An 18,831-nucleotide genomic window follows, 5' to 3' on the forward strand; every position below is an offset into this window, starting at 1 on the left:
ATATAGAGAAAGCAACGGACAGAAAAAAGGGGAAAAAAAAAAAGAAAAAAATCCCATCATCTTCTTCATGATATCATTATCTTCTTCATTTATTTTCCATACCAAAAACCCACCAAAAAACTACTAACCTACCACCGCCGCCATCCCAATCGGAAAAATCCCGTCACCACCCCCTGTCTATCTAAAACTAAAAAAAAAATCACCAAACAAGCTCTTAACACACTATAAAATTAGCCCAAACAACCCCCTTAACTTCGAGCATAAAACCAGTGACCAAACGACCCTCATTTCTACCTGAAAACCAGCGTCATTCTTCCTTTGTTTTCCGTCAAAAACACCCAAAACCATGGGTTCTTTCAATTTGGGTTCAAGTTGATTCGAGGTTTGTTGTCGAGTCCTGTTCAAGGTTCCGGTTTGGTTTTCGTTGAGTAGATTTTGAGAAATCAAAGCTGATTGAGGTCCAATTCTTCAAACTCTACCTTTTTTTTTTTTTGAACTTGACAAGTTGTGTGGTGAGGTGATGAATGATGTTTTGTTGTGATTAATCGGCTTGTTGATGTGTTTATTTGCTGGAATCAGTTCGTATTGCTATTGAATCATACGTTGAGTTATAAAAAAAAAACAATTGGAAGCGTTAAACAAATGGGTCTTGTTAGTTGCAGTTAAATTGAGCTTTAGACTTAAATGAATTTGGATTTGAGTTTAACATTCTTTACTTTTGGTTTTAGCATATTCTTTCAACAGATATAAGTTTGGGTGATAAAAATTTTACGAATGAAAGTTGGCCCATACACTGTTGATTTACGTAATTGATTCAACAAGTAGAAATATACTTTAGGTTCGTCGACATATTTTAGGCAAACTTTAGGTTTGTTGATTGCTTGTGTTTTTTTTTACTAGTTTTCAATATCATGTATTCATTTCCCGGGTGGGATGTCCCGGAAGAAAACAAAAATGTAAAAATGAAGGCCTCGTTTACAGTGATAAAATTAGGGGTAATGTCGTTTTCTTTATACTCTTCTCTGTTTGGATATTCTGCTTTGTTGTAATTAAGGGAGGTGTTGTTAAATTAATTATTCGATCGTATAGTTGCTCAATATATTTCTTTAACAAAAGAATCAGGCCAAGACTAACGGTCAAGGCCATACTTATTAATTAATTGGGAGATGAGCGAGACGAGATGCGAATTATTTCAAATCTCATCGTCAAAGGAAAAGGAAAGAGCGGAAAAACCAAATTTTAAGGGAGCGAGACGGGTTGCGAATTTATTCAAAACCCGTTGTCAAAAGAGTGAAATTTAATAAAATCAAATAATTTTAAGTCTCAGATTTTAGAGACAAATAATTGCCTTTAACGCTAGACGAGCTTTAGGCACGTTTTAAGACGTTTGTTTCGATTAAGAATGCGGTTACGCATCTTATTTCGAGACGTTCTTTTTAATAACTCAAGGATGCGGTTACGTACCTTGGCCAAACTCGTTTTAATAATTAATTTTGTCTCGAGTAAGAATGCAGTTATGCATCTTATTTTGCGACGCTTAAAAGATGCGGAATGCGGTTACGTATCCGATTTAAGACCAATAAATGTTCAACAATAAAAGTACGAGCAAATCAAGGCTCAAATATATAATTTATTCAAAAAATAATTTAAGCTAAGTATAAGTCGATAAAGCGACGGTGCTAGAACCACGGGACTCGGGGAATGCCTAACACCTTCTCCCCGGTCAACAGAATTCCTTACCCGGTCTTCTGTTTTCGCGGACCATAATAAAAGAGTCATTTCCTTTTGATTAGGGATTCATAAGGTGGCTTGGAACACCAAAACTCAATTCCAAGTGGTGACTCTGTAAATAAAATAATCCCTTTTCAAAACCGTCACTTCAAATGGAAAAGCCCTTTAATAATAAAAAACTTGCGCGGTTATAGCGCGGGAGCGCAAAAAAAGGGGTGTGACAGCTCTGGCGACTCTGCTGGGGAACTAACCAGAATTCGAGCTTTGTGATGTTGCCTTATACTTGGCTTTTATTATTAATATTTGGATTTATATTATGTTGTTAAGCCTAATGTGCTAATTGCCGCTCATTTACCGCTTTGATATTGTTGAACTGTATTATAAAATGTCTTCTCTCGCGCACCCTTCTGAGTCTCTGAAACACTTCACACACGGGCACAAGAATGCAGTTATGCATCCTAACTTTCTGTCAAGATAAAGCCGGAGCGTCTTGGCGCCCGGTGGAGGATTTTAGTCACACATGTTAGGCGGGACAGGATAAGCAATGAAGTCGGAATAGCACTGCTACCGACAGTATTGCCCCTCCCCGGCTCGAGTTGTCCGCTCGGGTGACCCAGTCTAGACACCTTTGCCATTAGGTCTTAAACCTAGCAGAACTGAAAACGCAGAACTGATATCCCTAGTAGGCTACGCTTATCTGCATCACGTGCATTTGACTTAGTGGGACTCGGCACAGGGGCCGGGTCTGACTAGGACAAGTGACCTTTTTATCAGACCAACATGTGCATCCAATGTGCTAATTGTAATATACTTGGAAGGTGCCTGATTGTTGACCGACTTTAGGATAACCAAGGGGGTTCGAGAGAGATAAATATCACTGACTTTTGGGCCATTAAAAAAAAAAAAAAAAACAAAAAAACCCTGTTTGTCCCTACCCTTCTTGAAAAAAAAAAGGAGAGGAGGTCAAATATCATCCCCATTTTTTTTTGAGTTTATACGAACTACGCGAGCCTGATTCTCACCATCCGTGAGATACGTAGGCAACTCTTCTCGAGTTCGGCCCCACCTTCTCAGGTTTAAGAGGTTCATTTGTGTAGTCCTTTTGTCCATTTGTGTCAGGTTAGTTTGTCAAAACAATAAATATACTAAGTCACTTCGCAGAGTCCTTTTCATAAATTAAATGTACCCACGAATCGGTGACAGAGTATTTAGACAATTCACTCTAGCTTTGGTTTTCAGGTCCAATGTTGGGCAACTTTGTTGAGTTTTGCTATCTGGGTCACAGTAGACTCCTGTAAAAAAAAAAAAAAAAAAAAAAAAAAGAGAAAACAAGAGAGAGAAAGGAGAGGTTGAAAGAAAGAAAGGGAGAAAAAAAAAGCGAGGTTGCACCTAGATAAGCCGGGATGAGACATAGGGCCTGCCATGGTAGAATTGATACATGCATATGAATGAGTGATTATGAATTGCTTAACCCTAACATTGGCTGTTTTACAGAGAAGAGTTAAGGTAAAAGTGGTTGGTTTGTGGCCATACTGGCAACGCATCATTATTTCACAAGGTCAAAGGGCAGTATCGGAATGACGGAAGGGACTTCGCTACCGATGATCAACATGGGGGATGAAACGGAACGGGTGGCTCAACAAGAATCTGCCATCGCTGAGGAGAATAGAATTCTCAGGCAACAAATGATTGAGATGTTGCAAGGGTGGTCGAATGGTTAGCAACCTCCTCAGTCAATCCCTGGGTTCCCCGACATCACTTCTGCCGCACAGGCATGCTCAAAAGCACCATTATCTACTGTGGAAGACCCAGTATACCCACCTGGGTTCGGTCATTACACTAATTTGCCCAATACGGCGGAAACTTCTGTAGATCGTCCTCCAAGGGTACCAATCAAGACTGATCATTTCGGGATTGCAACCACTGGGCCTGCCTACATATACCCACTGTCTAACCCCAAGCATGTTGCAAATGTAAGGCCCGTTTACACAATACCGCCACCTGTGGTTATGCCAAGGTCAAACCTTGTGCCACCATCTGACATCCGTCAAGAGCAGCATTTTGCACCAGATTTTGCATTTGGGGCTCCTGATCCTTATCATCAAACTCTACATTTTAGTCCCCTAATCTATTCTGAAGGACCTGCTAAGAATGCGGTTACGCATCTTGGCGCTGAGTATGGAGTTGCTACTAAGAATGTAGAGCATGACGAAATGGTTAGGAAGATGAAAAGTCTAGAACAAGCTATGAAGAACTTACAGGGATCAGGAAGCTATAAAAGCGTTTCATACAGTGATTTGTGTATGTTCCCGAGTGTTCACTTACCTCCGGGGTTTAAGACACCGAAGTTTGACAAGTACGATGGGCACGGTGATCCCATAGCTCATTTGAGGAGATACTGCAACCAACTGAGAGGAGATGGGGGTAATCAGGAATTGCTCATGGCTTACTTTGGGGAGAGTCTGACTGGTTTAGCTTCGGAATGGTTTATTGATCAAGACATTGTGAAATGGCATACTTGGGATGATATGGCAAATGAGTTCGTGCAACAATTTCAGTACAATATTGATCTGGTTCCTGATAAAAAGTCTCTAACCAACCTAAAGAAGAAAGTTACCGAAAGTTTTAGGGATTTTGCGGTTCGTTGGCGTGAACAAGCTGCAAGGGTAAAGCCACCAATGAGAGAAGGAGAGATGGTGGAGACTTTTCTCCAAGCACAAGATGAGATGTATTATCAACACATGATCCCAGCCCTAGGAAAACCGTTCATTGAGGCCATTAAAATGGGAGAAATAATAGAAGAAGGAATCAAAACAGGACGCATTGTCGGCTTTGCCGCGTTAAAGGCAACAACCCAAGCCATTCAAAATGGTTCAGGGAGTTTTGGTGGAAAGAAGAAAAAGGAAGATGTAGCTACAGTTGCGCCTGGGCTACGGCGAAACCCGAGGGGCCCGCCTCACCAATACACTCAACCCCAACCCCAAAACTACACCCAAGATCCATATAATTACCCACAACACTACTTCCCTCCCCAAAACCCACAATATTCTATTCCGCCCCCTCAGTACCCCATATACAGTGCGCAGCCATATGTCCAGCCCCTTTGTTACCCACAATGGCATGCACCAACCCCGCAAGTCCGTCCTCCACCTCCACAGACTTACCAAGGCCCTCCCAGATCCAATTTTCGGCCCAGGACAGAGTACAAAAGGGCAAATACGGTCAAGGATAACTTTACCCCCATTAGGGAATCATATGCTGATTTGTTTCAGAAGTTGAGGGCATTAAATATTTTAAGCCCAATTGAAGGAAGGATCCCAAACCCGCCTCCGAAAAATCTTGATTACTCTTAAAGATGTGCTTATTGCTCTGATACCCCGGGACACAATATAGAGAAATGTTGGTATTTGAAGAAAGCAATCCAAGATTTGATTGATACACAACAAATTGTGGTGCAAAATGCAGATATACCGAATATCAATCAAAACCCACTACCAAATCATAAAGAAACAAACATGTTGGAGTTGATTTATGGTAGTGATGGGTCTGATGTTCCGTACAAGCCTATCATGAAGATTGAAGCAAGTGTGGAGAAATCAGTAAATGTGGCAGATTCCGCAAAAATAGCACATTTGGGGTTAAATGAGGTTACAAAGAGACCAATCCAGTCAGACGCGATGAAACCCTTATTGATTGTGAAGGGAGCTCCAGAGAAGGTTGGGGCAAGTCAGGGAAAACCAAAGTTGATCGTGCCAGGGGTGTCGAGCGGGCCTATTTTAACTGTCAAAGGGGCGTTCACCACCCCTATCATTATTAAGCCAGTGACACAACTTCCAATAGCTGATGCTAAGGCGGTTCCCTAGAATTATAATCAGACTATGGTGACTTACCAAGGGAAGGAAATCATCGAAGAGCTAGACGAAGTAGGGGGCCTGACTCGTTCAGGAAGATGCTTCGTTCCGGAAGAGTTAAGGAAAACCAAACAGGTGAGGGAAGGCCAAATACCCGTTAAGAAACTAGTAACAGAGGAAGAAGCTGAAGAGTTCTTGAAAAAGATGAAATTTCCAGACTATTCCATTGTGGAGCAATTAAGGAAAACCCCTGCTCAAATCTCTTTGTTGTCTTTATTAATACACTCAGATGAACACCGCAAAGCTTTGTTGAAGATGTTGAATGAAGCTCATGTCCCTACTGAGATTACAGTTAATCAATTGGAGAAAATTGTTGGGAGGATCTTTGAGGTAAATAGAATCACTTTCTCAGATGATGAACTACCCGTTGAAGGTACTGGACATAACCGAAGCCTTCATATTACTGTAAAATGTGAGCTTTCCTATGTCACGAGAGTTTTGATTGATGGGGGCTCTGGTGCAAACATTTGTCCTCTGTCAACCTTACAAAAACTAAATGTAAGTACTGAAAGAATTCGACCAAACAATGTGTGTGTTACAGCTTTTGATGGAGCGAAAACTGACGCCATCGGTGAGATAGATCTTGAGCTTACAATAGGGCCTGCTGATTTTACCATAGATTTTCAAGTATTGAACATTAATGCCTCCTATAATATGTTGTTGGGAAGACCGTGGGTATATATGGCTGGGGCAATCCCATCCACATTGCATCAGATGATCAAGTTTGAATATGACAGGCAGGAAGTGATCGTTCACGGTGAAGGGGATTTGTCCATTTATAAAGACTCCACTGTTCCCTTTATCGAAGTGGATAATGCTGATGAAACACTGGTGTATCAAGCTTCTGAGATAGTGGTAGCTGAGCAGATCCCTGAAGGGAAACCCATTCTGAGACCGCAGTTGCCTCCAACATCTGTTATGGTGGTAAATGAAATGTTGAAATATGGTTTTGAGCCAGGAAAAGGCTTGGGGGCTTCTCTACAAGGTATTGTTTATCCGGTGTGTCCACATGAGAATCCAGGTCCATTTGGTATGGGGTTCAAACTAACGGCTGAAGATAGAAAGAGGGTTAAAAAGCGGAAAAAAGAAGCATGGTCACTTACTAAGCCTGTGCCACCAATCTACAAGTCCATCGTTAAGAATACCAACAGTTTTTCCCAGCCAGTACTGGGCGTGGATTTTGGGTTGATTGGGTGTTTCCAGAACTTGTGTGTTGAAGCTGATATGGTTGAAATTGGAGGGGGTCCCAGTAACGCGGATGTGAAGTTCATTGGACCTGATATCCAACTCAGCAATTGGGAAGTCACTCCTCTCCCAACCAGGAAGGAGTTTTGGTAGTTTGTTTTGTTTTCCTTTCCTTTATCCGAGTTATTCCGGGGTTGTAATTAGGATTTTTATTTTTCGCTTGTTTTAATGTTCAAACCCTTCTATCCTTCCTTTCAATGAAATGCAATTTGTCTTTTCCATAAATTCTAATGTGTTTGTTTATTTTCTTTTGTACAGTTCTGTTTGTGCTGGTTCTAATGATATGACATGCATGCGGAATTCTCAGCCAGGTCTTAAAATCCGACCTAACCATGAAACAATGAACCAAGAAGTTGAATATGATGAAGAAGAAGTATTTCAGGAAATAAGCAGGGATTTGAAACACTTCGAAGATAAAACGAACCCTAATTTGAATGAAACCGAAGCAATCAATCTAGGAGATCAAGATAATGTCAGGGAAACTAAGCTAAGTGTGCATGTTCAACCACATTCCCAGAAAGAATTAATCCAGGCTTTGTTTAAATATAAGGATGTTTTTGCGTGGTCTTATGATGATATGCCGGGTTTAAGTACTAAATTGGTGGTTCACAAATTGCCAACTGACCCCACATTCCCTCCTGTGAAGCAAAAATTAAGGAAACTAAAATCAGACGTAAGTGTGAAGGTTAAAGAAGAAATCGAAAAGCAACTTGAGGCCAAAGTCATTCGAGTCACTCGATACCCTACTTGGTTATCCAATGTTGTCCCCGTTCCGAAGAAGGATGGCAAAATGCGTGTGTGTGTGGATTATCGGGATCTAAACAAAGCAAGCCCGAAGGACGACTTTCCATTGCCCAATATTCATATTTTGTTAGACAACTGTGCTAAGCATGAGATTGCATCTTTTGTGGATTGCTACGCGGGGTACCACCAGATCGTTATGGATGATGATGATGCAGAGAAGACATCCTTCATCACAGAATGGGGTACATATTGTTATCGAGTCATGTCTTTTGGGTTGAAGAATGCTGGGGCAACATCTATGAGAGCGATGACCACCATATTTCACGATATGATGCATAAAGAAATTGAAGTATATGTGGATGATGTGATCATTAAATCAAGAAAGCAGTCTGACCATGTCAAGGATTTGGTGAAATTTTTCGAAAAGCTTCGCAGGTACAATCTTAAGCTCAATCCAGCGAAATGTATATTTGGAGTCCCGTCAGGGAAACTTCTGGGGTTCGTAGTCAGTCGGCGTGGTATTGAATTGGATCTTGCAAAGATCAAAGCTATTCAGGAGTTACCACCGCCAAAGAACAAAACCGAGGTAATGAGCCTACTTGGGAGGTTGAATTACATTAGTCGATTTATTGCTCAACTCACAACAACTTGCGAGCCCATTTTTTAAGTTGTTAAAGAAGAATGCTGCGATTGAATGGACTGACGAATGCCAAGAAGCGTTTGACAAAATGAAGAGGTATCTCTCGAATCCACCTGTATTGGTTCCTCCCGAGCCTGGGAGACCTTTAATATTGTACCTATTGGTTCTGGACAATTCCTTTGGTTGCGTATTGGGTCAACATGATGTTACAGGCAAGAAGGAACAGGCAATCTATTATCTCAACAAGAAGTTTACTACTTATGAGGCTAAGTACACTCATTTAGAAAGGACGTGTTGTGCTTTAACTTGGGTTGCACAAAAGTTGAAACATTATATTTTGTCCTACACTACTTATCTTATCTCCCGCTTGGACCCTTTGAAGTATATATTTCAGAAACCCATGCCCACGGGCAGGCTTGCAAAATGGCAGATATTACTCACGGAGTTTGATATTTCGTATGTGACTCGGACCGCGATGAAAGCCCAAGCCTTGCCAGACCATCTGGCGGAGAACCCAATGGATGAAGAATATGAGCCATTAAAAACATACTTTCCTGATGAAGAAGTGTCGTGCCTCGAGGAGGTAATTTCGGATAACGATCCGGGTTGGAAGTTGTTTTTTGATGGGGCTGCTAACAGGAAAGGAGTTGGGGTAGGGGCCGTTCTTATCTCGGAATCAGGACAACATTACCCTGTAACAGCCCAGCTTCGATTTTATTGTACCAACAACATGGCGGAGTATGAAGCTTGCATTTTGGGTTTAAGGTTAGCTATTGACATGGGGATTCAAGAATTATTGGTATTGGGGGATTCAAGAATTATTGGTATTGGGGGATTCAGACTTGCTAGTCCACCAAGTTCAGGGAGAGTGGGAAACCCGTGATTTGAAGCTTATACCATATCACCAGTGTCTGCAGGATCTTTGCAGACGGTTCATAACAGTAAAATTTAAGCACATTCCTAGGATTCATAATGAGATTGTTGATGCTTTGGCCACCTTGTCTTCAATGCTCCAGCACCCAGACAAGGCTCACATTGACCCTTTACATATACAAACTCACAATCAACATGCTTATTGCAATACAGTCGAAGAGGAACTTGACGGTGAGCCTTGGTTCCATGATATTAAAGAATATATCGAGTCGGCAAAATATCCAGCACATGCCACCAGTGACCAGAAGAGAACTATTCGACGATTGGCAAGCAGATTTTTCTTAAGTGGAGGAATTTTGTATAAAAAGACTCCAGATTTAGGACTTTTGATGTGTGTAGATGCTAAAGAGGCTGCAACTATCATGACTGAGATACATTCAGGAGTTTGTGGACCGCACATGAACGGGTATGTTTTGGCAAAGAAAATTCTTCGAGCAGGCTATTATTGGCTCACCATGGAGCGGGATTCCATCTGTTTCGTTCGTAGGTGTCATCAGTGCCAGGTACATGGCGACTTGATACATTCTCCTCCTTCAGAATTACACACAATGTCGGCTCCATGGCCTTTCGCAGCTTGGGGGATGGATGTGATCGGGCCAATTGAGCCGAAAGCGTCCAATGGGCATAGGTTCATTTTGGTGGCCATCGATTACTTTACAAAGTGGGTGGAAGCAGTAACTCTCAAGTCGGTGACTAAAAAAGTCGTGGTGGATTTCGTTCATTCCAACATCATTTGCAGGTTCGGGATCCCGAGGACAATGATTACAGATAACGCGGTGAATCTCAACAGTCATCTGATGCATGAGGTATGTCAGCAGTTTAAGATTACACATCGGAATTCAACTCCATATCGTCCGAAGGCAAATGGGGCTGTGGAAGCTGCTAATAAGAATATTAAAAAGATACTCCGCAAAATGGTGCAAGGTTCGAGACAATGGCATGAAAAGTTGTATTTTGCTTTATTGGGTTATCGCACAACTGTTCGCACTTCAGTAGGGGCAACTCCTTATTTGTTGGTATACGGGACCGAAGCGGTTATACCTGCAGAAGTGGAAATCCCGTCCCTTCGAATTATTGAGGAAGCTGGAATTGATGATGATGAGTGGGTCAAAACCCGTTTAGAGCAATTGAGTCTGATTGACGAAAAGAGATTAACATCGGTATGTCATGGTCAACTGTATCAAAGGAGGATAGCACGAGCACACAACAAAAAGGTGCGTCCCAGACATTTCGAAGTGCGTCAATTAGTGTTAAAGCGGATTCTTCTACATCAGGCCGAGGCCAAAGGCAAGTTCGCCCCAAATTGGCAGGGGCCATTTGTGGTGAAGAAGGTTTTGCCCAATGGTGCTTTGTATCTGACAGACATAGAAGGCACAATGTCTGAAACTGCCATCAATGCAGATGCAGTGAAAAGATATTATGTATGATTTTCATCTCCCTATCTTTGGATTACTTGTTGGGTGCTTGATATTTTTAAGGGTTGATATGACGAAGGCATTCTATTCTGCTACCTATACATTATGTCATCCCTTGCTACCCCTTTTGAGCCATAGTTTATTTTTCTTTCGCAACCCTCGTCCGGAATCAAGCTTTTCATAAATATTATTAAAAAAAACACAAAATCAAAAAAAAAAAAAATAGGAAAAAAATTTCCTGAACTATGTTCGACCTGATTCTTGTCTCGGCAGGATACGTAGGCAGCCTTATTCTAGGGTTCGGTCCAACCAAAGAAAATCCAAATTTCCCGTTTCGAAGAAACTGGGACAGAAGTTAAAATTTTCTTTTGAAGTCGATTTCAAACGTTGTAAGTCTTATCCCTTATTATTTTTGTATTGTCTTTGAGCCTCCATGCCATCCTTTATTTCCAACCCTATCCAAAAGCCACGTTACAACCAAATAAAAGACCTTCAGATCAATCATTAAGAATGTCAAGGCCGAGCAAGCTATGAGTATAAGGCATTTGCATCATTGGCATCACTTGTGGCAATCAACATAAGGGAAATGGAAGAAAAAATGAAAATGAGAGAGTCTTATTGGTGAAAACCCTCACGGGCACCGTAAGGCGATTGTGAGTTGAGAGAATTAAAAATGAGAGACTCTTATTGGTGAAAATCCTCACGGGCACCATAAGGCGATGGTGAGATGAAAAAAAAATAAAAAAAATGAGAGAGTCTTACTGGTGAAAACTCTCACGAGCACCACAAGATGATGGTGAGTTGAGAGAATTGAACATGAGTGAGACTTGTTGGTCCACTAATTGTATGAAGGCCTTGATTTTGACGCAGTTGTTGGGTGTATACATTCGGTTTCGAAGTCAAAGGGTTAGTAAGAGTTTATGAATAATTAGGATGGACAAATCAGACTGATTAAGCCAAAAATGCATGTCATATCATTGGAGCTGGCTACAACATTCAGATAAGTTTTCCCCATTCTTTTCTTTCTCGGAGGGGACATCCTTCTGTTAACCTCTTTTCATCTTTATCTTTTATTTTGCTTTCGTCGTTTGGATTTCATGCTTTTTCTTTGAGTCATTCTGTTGTGAAATAAGTAAGAAAGGATCACAAAACTTGCTACCAGTTTTCCCAATTGCGAAGCAAAACATCTTGGCTAGCACATGAAGGTAACATAATTCAGTCGGCGTAAGGTACTCAACCAGCTGCCGACCATTAATAGGTTTTGGATTCAGTGAAATACAAGGTTCAATAAAGTGTGAGTTAACGGACATTATGAAACAAGAGATGTATGGTCTGGTGTTGAAGTTACTTCTGAGACGTTTTGGAAACCATGTTTGAGTCAGTAATGCCATGGGTCAACAGGATGCGATAGCTGTCTAAAAGCGGAGCCAAACAAGATGAGTGCAAAAAGCAGTTGCTTTCACAGCCAAGCCACAAACCAACCACAAAGTTTTGAAACTCACAGATTTTTCTTTGTTTGAAACAGGGACAGAAATTTTATTCACTAACTGCAGGTACATTCTGAAAAATGCAAGGCGCAAGTATTGCAAGGACAAAATCAGGACCCTCCTGGAAAATGGGATTTAGTTATCAGGACCCTCCTGGAAAATGAGATTTAGTTATCAGGACCTCCTGGAAAATGGGATTTAGTTTATCAGGACCCTCCTGGAAAATGGGATTTAGTTTAGCAGGACCCTCCTGAAAAATGGGATTTAGGTTATCAGGACCCTCATAGAAAATGGGATTTAGGTTATCAGGACCCTCATAGAAAATGGGATTTAGGTTATCAGGACCCTCATAGAAAATGGGATTTAGTTATCAGGACCCTCCTGGAAAATGGGATTTAGTTTATCAGGACCCTCCTGGAAAATGGGATTTAGTTTATCAGGACCCTCCTGGAAAATGGGATTTAGTTTATCAGGACCCTCCTGGAAAATGGGATTTAGTCAGCAGGACCCTCCTGGAAAATGGGATTTAGTTTATCAGGACCCTCCTGGAAAATGGGATTTAGTTATCAGGACCCTCCTGGAAAATGGGATTTAGTTTATCAGGACCCGCCTGGAAAATGGGATTTAGTCAGCAGGGCCCTCCTGGAAAATGGGATTTAGGTTATCAGGACCCTCCTGGAAAATGGGATTTAGTTATCAGGACCCTCTTGGAAAATGGGATTTAGTTTATCAGGACCCTCCTGGATAATGGGATTTAGTTTGTCAGGACCCTCCTGGAAAATGGGATTTAGTCAGCAGGACCCTCCTGGAAAATGGGATTTAGTTTATCAGGACCCTCCTGGAAAATGAGATTTAGTTATCAGGACCCTCCTGGAAAATGGGATTTAGTTTATCAGGACCCGCCTGGAAAATGGGATTTAGCTATCAGGACCCTCCTGGAAAATGGGATTTAGCTTATCAGGACCCTCCTGGAAAATGGGATTTAGTTTATCAGGACCCTCCTAGAAAATGGGATTTAGTTTATCAGGACCCTCCTGGAAAATGGGATTTAGTTTAGCAGGACCCTCCTGGAAAATGGGATTTAGGTTATCAGGACCCTCCTGGAAAATGGGATTTAGGTTATCAGAACCTTCCTGGAAAATGGAATTTAGTTTATCAGGACCCTCCTGCAAAATGGGGTGTAGCTTGGAGAGACACTTCCTAGTTATTACATTTGATTTTACTTCTATAATTAAATTATTTTATAGTTTATAAGTTTGCTAACACTCACCAAAAATTTCTTGGTACGAACTGGGACAGAAAAGTTTCTTCGTGTTCGTTGTTTTTGGTAATTTGCAGGACCCACCTAAAGATTGGGAGAAAGGTACAGGATCTTCCCAGACATCAGGAACCCGCCTGGAGAATAGGGATAATTTTCAATTACAAGCTTAGGAGCCCGCCTGAAAAATAGGGTGTACTTTCGGTTGATTTCAAGTTTAGTCAGAAGTAACAGGAGCCCCGTCTGGAGAATAGGGATGGCTTGAGATTTTAAGTTCAGAAACAAGTATGAAGATCCAAATCAAGATTCAAGAGAAGCTGCATAGATAGAGTCTTGTACTTGTATTTTCTTTTTGCTTTTATTTTTTCATTTTTGATGTAATAACAGGAGCCGCGGACCGGAACCTCGACAGGGCCTCAATCGACTCCCCCTAACACAGTATGTTCATCACCCATCTTACCTCTTGAATTACACGAGACCTGATTCCCTTATAACCCGGGATATGTAGGATGCCCAAGACCAAGGCTCGGTCACATTTTGTTCCATTCCTTCTCTTCCTTCAAATAAAGGTCGGGTCCAAATTTGTCTCGTTGTCTACGTCTTTGTCTGAGAACGCTTCGCGTCCCCAACCAAAGAGGGACATGCTGTAGACACGTAATTTTTTACCCTCCCGGGATGTTTTCATTGTCTTTGATTAATTTTTCTTTTTAGTCTAATCTTGGATTTTAACTACTATTTCATTTTTAGTAGGCTTATTTGCGAAAATTTAAAAGAACAAAAATATTTGCTATTTTTAGAGTAGGTTTTGCGTTTTAAAGAAAGAAAGTTTACAAAAATATGCTTTATAGTTTTTAATTTTGTTTAGCCATTCATTTATTTTAAACTTATTTTTTTTAGTTATCTAGAAATAGTTATTATTTTTTTTATTTATTTTTACATTTGAAAAAAAAAAAAGTAAATGGGATTACACCACCTCATCACAAAATGACAAAACTCCATAACAAATCTTATCAAAATGGGAAGAGATCACGTTTTTTTTGGAAAATTTTATTGTTAGGGGGTGGGTCCCACATAATAGAAAAAGGGCCAAAAAAAAAAAAAGAGAATAAAAACACATGAAAAGAAGGGGAGCATCTTTTCTGTTTTTTGCAGAGTAACAACACATGCTCCTGCTCCATTCCTTTTCTTATATATAGAGAAAGCAACGGACAGAAAAAAGGGGAAAAAAAAAGAAAAAAATCCCATCATCTTCTTCATGATATCATTATCTTCTTCATTTATTTTCCATACCAAAAACCCACCAAAAAACTACTAACCTACCACCACCGCCACCCCAATCGGAAAAATCCCGTCACCACCCCCTGTCTATCAAAAACTAAAAAAAAAATCACCAAACAAGCTCTTAACACACTATAAAATTAGCCCAAACAACCCCCTTAAATTCGAGCATAAAACCAGTGACCAAACGACCCTCATTTCTACCTGAAAACCAGCGTCATTCTTCCTTTGTTTTCCGTCAAAAACACCCAAAACCATGGGTTCTTTCAATTTGGGTTCAAGTTGATTCGAGGTTTGTTGTCGAGTCCTGTTCAAGGTTCCGGTTTGGTTTTCGTTGAGTAGATTTTGAGAAATCAAAGCTGATTGAGGTCCAATTCTTCAAACTCTACCTTTTTTTTTTTTGAACTTGACAAGTTGTGTGGTGAGGTGATGAATGATGTTTTGTTGTGATTAATCGGCTTGTTGATGTGTTTATTTGCTGGAATCAGTTCATATTGCTATTGAATCATACGTTGAGTTATAAAAAAAAAACAATTGGAAGCGTTAAACAAATGGGTCTTGTTAGTTGCAGTTAAATTGAGCTTTAGACTTAAATGAATTTGGATTTGAGTTTAACATTCTTTACTTTTGGTTTTAGCATATTCTTTCAACAGATATAAGTTTGGGTGATAAAAATGTTACGAATGAAAGTTGGCCCATACACTGTTGATTTACGCTATTGATTCAACGAGTAGAAATATGCTTTAGGTTCGTCAACATATTTTAGGCAAACTTTAGGTTTGTTGATTGCTTGTGTTTTTTTTTACTAGTTTTCAATATCATGTATTCATTTCCCGGGTGGGATGTCCCGGAAGAAAACAAAAATGTAAAAATGGAGGCCTCGTTTACAGTGATAAAATTAGGGGTAATGTCGTTTTCTTTATACTCTTCTCTGTTTGGATATTCTGCTTTGTTGTAATTAAGGGAGGTGTTGTTAAATTAATTATTCGATCGTATAGTTGCTCAATATATTTCTTTAACAAAAGAATCAGGCCAACACTAACGGTCAAGGCCATACTTATTAATTAATTGGGAGATGAGCGAGACGAGATGCGAATTATTTCAAATCTCATCGTCAAAGGAAAAGGAAAGAGCGGAAAAACCAAATTTTAAGGGAGCGAGACGGGTTGCGAATTTATTCAAAACCCGTTGTCAAAAGAGTGAAATTTAATAAAATCAAATAATTTTAAGTCTCAGATTTTAGAGACAAATAATTGCCTTTAACGCTAGACGAGCTTTAGGCACGTTTTAAGACGTTTGTTTCGATTAAGAATGCGGTTACGCATCTTATTTCGAGACGTTCTTTTTAATAACTCAAGGATGCGGTTACGTACCTTGGCCAAACTCGTTTTAATAATTAATTTTGTCTCGAGTAAGAATGCAGTTATGCATCTTATTTTGCGACGCTTAAAAGATGCGGAATGCGGTTACGCATCCGGTTTAAGATCAATAAATATTCAACAATAAAAGTACGAGCAAATCAAGGCTCAAATACATAATTTATTCAAAAATTAATTTAAGCTAAGTATAAGTCGATAAAGCGACCGTGCTAGAACCACGGGACTCGGGGAATGACTAACACCTTCTCCCCGGTCAACAGAATTTCTTACCCGGTCTTCTGTTTTCGCGGACCATAATAAAAGATTCATTTCCTTTTGATTAGGGATTCATAAGGTGGCTTGGAACACCAAAACTCAATTCCAAGTGGCGACTCTGTAAATAAAATAATCCCTTTTCAAAACCGTCACTTCAAATGGAAAAGGCCTTTAATAATAAAAAACTTGCGCGGTTATAGCGCGGGAGCGCAAAAAAAGGGGTGTGACAGGGAGAATGTTACACTCCTCACTTTCAGAGCATTATTTCACCGTTGTAATGGAGTATCAGAGACGTCCCATGAAGTTTTGAAAGGTACAAGTCATGGGAAGTACGTAACAATAGAGTGAAGGATGAATTGCGATCTCGTAAGTCGTAATCGGGAAGGAAAACCAAGAAACATGCCCATGTTCAAGTATAATAAATGATAAATAGTATGTAGGGGAGTTTTGGAAGATTCCAGGACCAAGAAAATAAAAAAAAATAAGTTTGTCGAAAATTTGAAAAAAAGTTGGCAGAATTAAGGATAGAATTTTGGGTCAACTTTGAAGGGATATATCTCCAGGTATATTAAGATATTTAAGGGGTTTCAAAATATTAAATGAAGTTCGTCGAGTCTAGTTTCCAACGCAACAAACCAATCATTGATAAGACATAGGAGTAGAGAATTATAGACGTTACAAGTTTGGCTGACAAAGTAGAAACGCCTGCTACAGTACCGCTACAGTACCGACTTGCTACAGCAAACTGTTACAGTGAACCCGACCCGAATTTGACCCCTATATAAAGGGTAATAACCCCTTTATTTCATAAGATTTTAGCCCAGAAATTAGAGGGGATCGTGAGGGTATTAAAAAGTGAGCAATTTTCAAGTAGCGGAGTAGTGGTTTAGGTTCGAGTAACGCATGGTTGTGATTCTAGTATTGTTTTGTGATGGATTTTAGCGTGGATAGCTGTATTAACAAGAAAAAAGGTATGAATCTTTCTCTTTTGGTATTATGTAAGGCTTATTTATGGAGATAAAGTCGTTAAATAATTGTATAGTAAGTTGGTTAGTTATAAAAGTTCAAAAACAGTGTGTGGGCTGTTTTACGGCATATGTTGGTGTTAGAAAAGATGTTATTACTATTGGTATTGTTGTTGATGTTGTTGGTTGCTGAATTGGAATTTCGGGCTAGGCATTTAAACAGGGAAGATGCTGCCTGATTTTGGGCAGATTATAGAGTAGTTTGACTTGAAATTCTAGTTACTATACTATGATGAGTCTAATGATAGTGTGAATCCTCTTAAATGTAGACTCACGAATTCAGACGAATAAGTGTGGATAACTGGAGGTTGAACAGGTATGTTAAGGCTATTTGTCTTTCTTTTAAAGGCATGATTCATTTTCTATGAATGCACACACGCCTTTCATAAAACCTTATTTCTGAAAACCACTAGCAGCTCATGATTCTCAAAATCCCTATGATGCTAAAGTCGAATGTTTTCTATAAGGACCATGATGAGGATTATGATGATCCCATTTCTGGAGATTCCAAAGTTATGGTTTTAATGTCATTATGAGATTACTGAACTGGTTTCAAGATTTTGATTATGTTTGTTGATATTGATCTCATCTTATGATTTTGCTCAAAAGGCATGATTCCTGTTTTATGATTCTTTATATGTTTCCATAAATCTCTTACTTGTAAAAGTTAGAAGTTCATGATTCTTAAAAAACTTCTTATGATACTATATATATATGACACCGAGCCTTAATGGCCGGGCATGATACTATAAATATGACACCGAGCCTTAATGGCTGGGCATGGTACTATGTGTATGTATAGAAATATTTTTTTAAAGGCTAAGCATGCATGAAATCAGCCATATCAGGCATCCAGATGTACAGGTTATCTCTCTTATTCCATGTTACCTTCCATATCTATATTATGTTGTTATTCATGTCTTACATACTCAGTACATTATTCGTAGTGACGTCCCTTCTTTTGGACGTTGCGCTCATGCCCGCAAGAAGGCAAGGAGACGGGTCAGACCCGTAGGTGTTCTATCAACGGATTCTCACGAGCACTCCACTTACTTCGGAGCTGTATTCTATTTAGTATTGTATTCTATTTGGTATTGTCCTTATGATCATTGTGTTCTATATAGAGGCTCGTAGACGTGTGTGTACAGTTAGACATTTTATAGCTCCACTGGTTCATATTGTTGTATAATATATTGGTGGCCTTGTCGGCCTTATTTTGAGCTCTTGATACTTTACTCTTAGCCTTTCCGGCTTTATGATATACGTTATGTTGTGGCGACCTTGTCGGTCCGCATATGAACATATGTGTTGAATGATCGGATATCCCTATGTTGGGCCTTTTTTGCGTGCAGGTGTTCTTTAAGTTATGGTTTATAATGTTCAAAGTAACAGATAAGTCAGGTGGTTCCCGGCCTACGAGTCGGAGCCCGTTATACTCCTGGTAGGGGTGTGATAAATTGGTATCAGAGCAGTTCGTCCTCGAGAATGTCTACGAGCCCTGTCCAGTAGGGTCTTGTTTATGGGTGTGAA

At 39.9% G+C, this 18,831-nt stretch overlaps 1 protein-coding gene and 1 pseudogene across 2 annotated transcripts; both read left to right on the forward strand.

Moving 5' to 3' along the window:
• Window positions 1-18,831, forward strand: part of LOC132637297 (mitogen-activated protein kinase kinase kinase 20-like) — a 59,772-nt pseudogene that overhangs the window by 12,194 nt on the left and 28,747 nt on the right.
• LOC132635598 (uncharacterized) lies at window positions 5,591-18,542 on the forward strand. Of its 2 annotated transcripts, XM_060352044.1 has the most exons (3): window positions 5,591-15,010; window positions 17,571-17,617; window positions 18,249-18,542. In XM_060352044.1, the coding sequence occupies exon 1, from the start codon at window positions 5,610-5,612 to the stop codon at window positions 6,978-6,980; it is 1,371 nt and encodes a 456-aa protein (XP_060208027.1). In that variant the 5' UTR covers window positions 5,591-5,609; the 3' UTR covers window positions 6,981-15,010; window positions 17,571-17,617; window positions 18,249-18,542. The 2 variants fall into 2 exon arrangements, with proteins under 2 accessions (XP_060208027.1, XP_060208026.1); XM_060352043.1 differs by having other exon boundaries at window positions 17,571-18,542.

This window comes from Lycium barbarum, chromosome 4, assembly GCF_019175385.1.
Source record: "Lycium barbarum isolate Lr01 chromosome 4, ASM1917538v2, whole genome shotgun sequence".
NCBI lineage: Eukaryota > Viridiplantae > Streptophyta > Magnoliopsida > Solanales > Solanaceae > Lycium > Lycium barbarum.

Coding starts and splice junctions, on each gene's coding strand:
- LOC132635598 (XM_060352043.1), top strand. CDS start 5,610: ATGGTGACTTACCAAGGGAAGGAAATCATCGAAGAGCTAGACGAAGTA.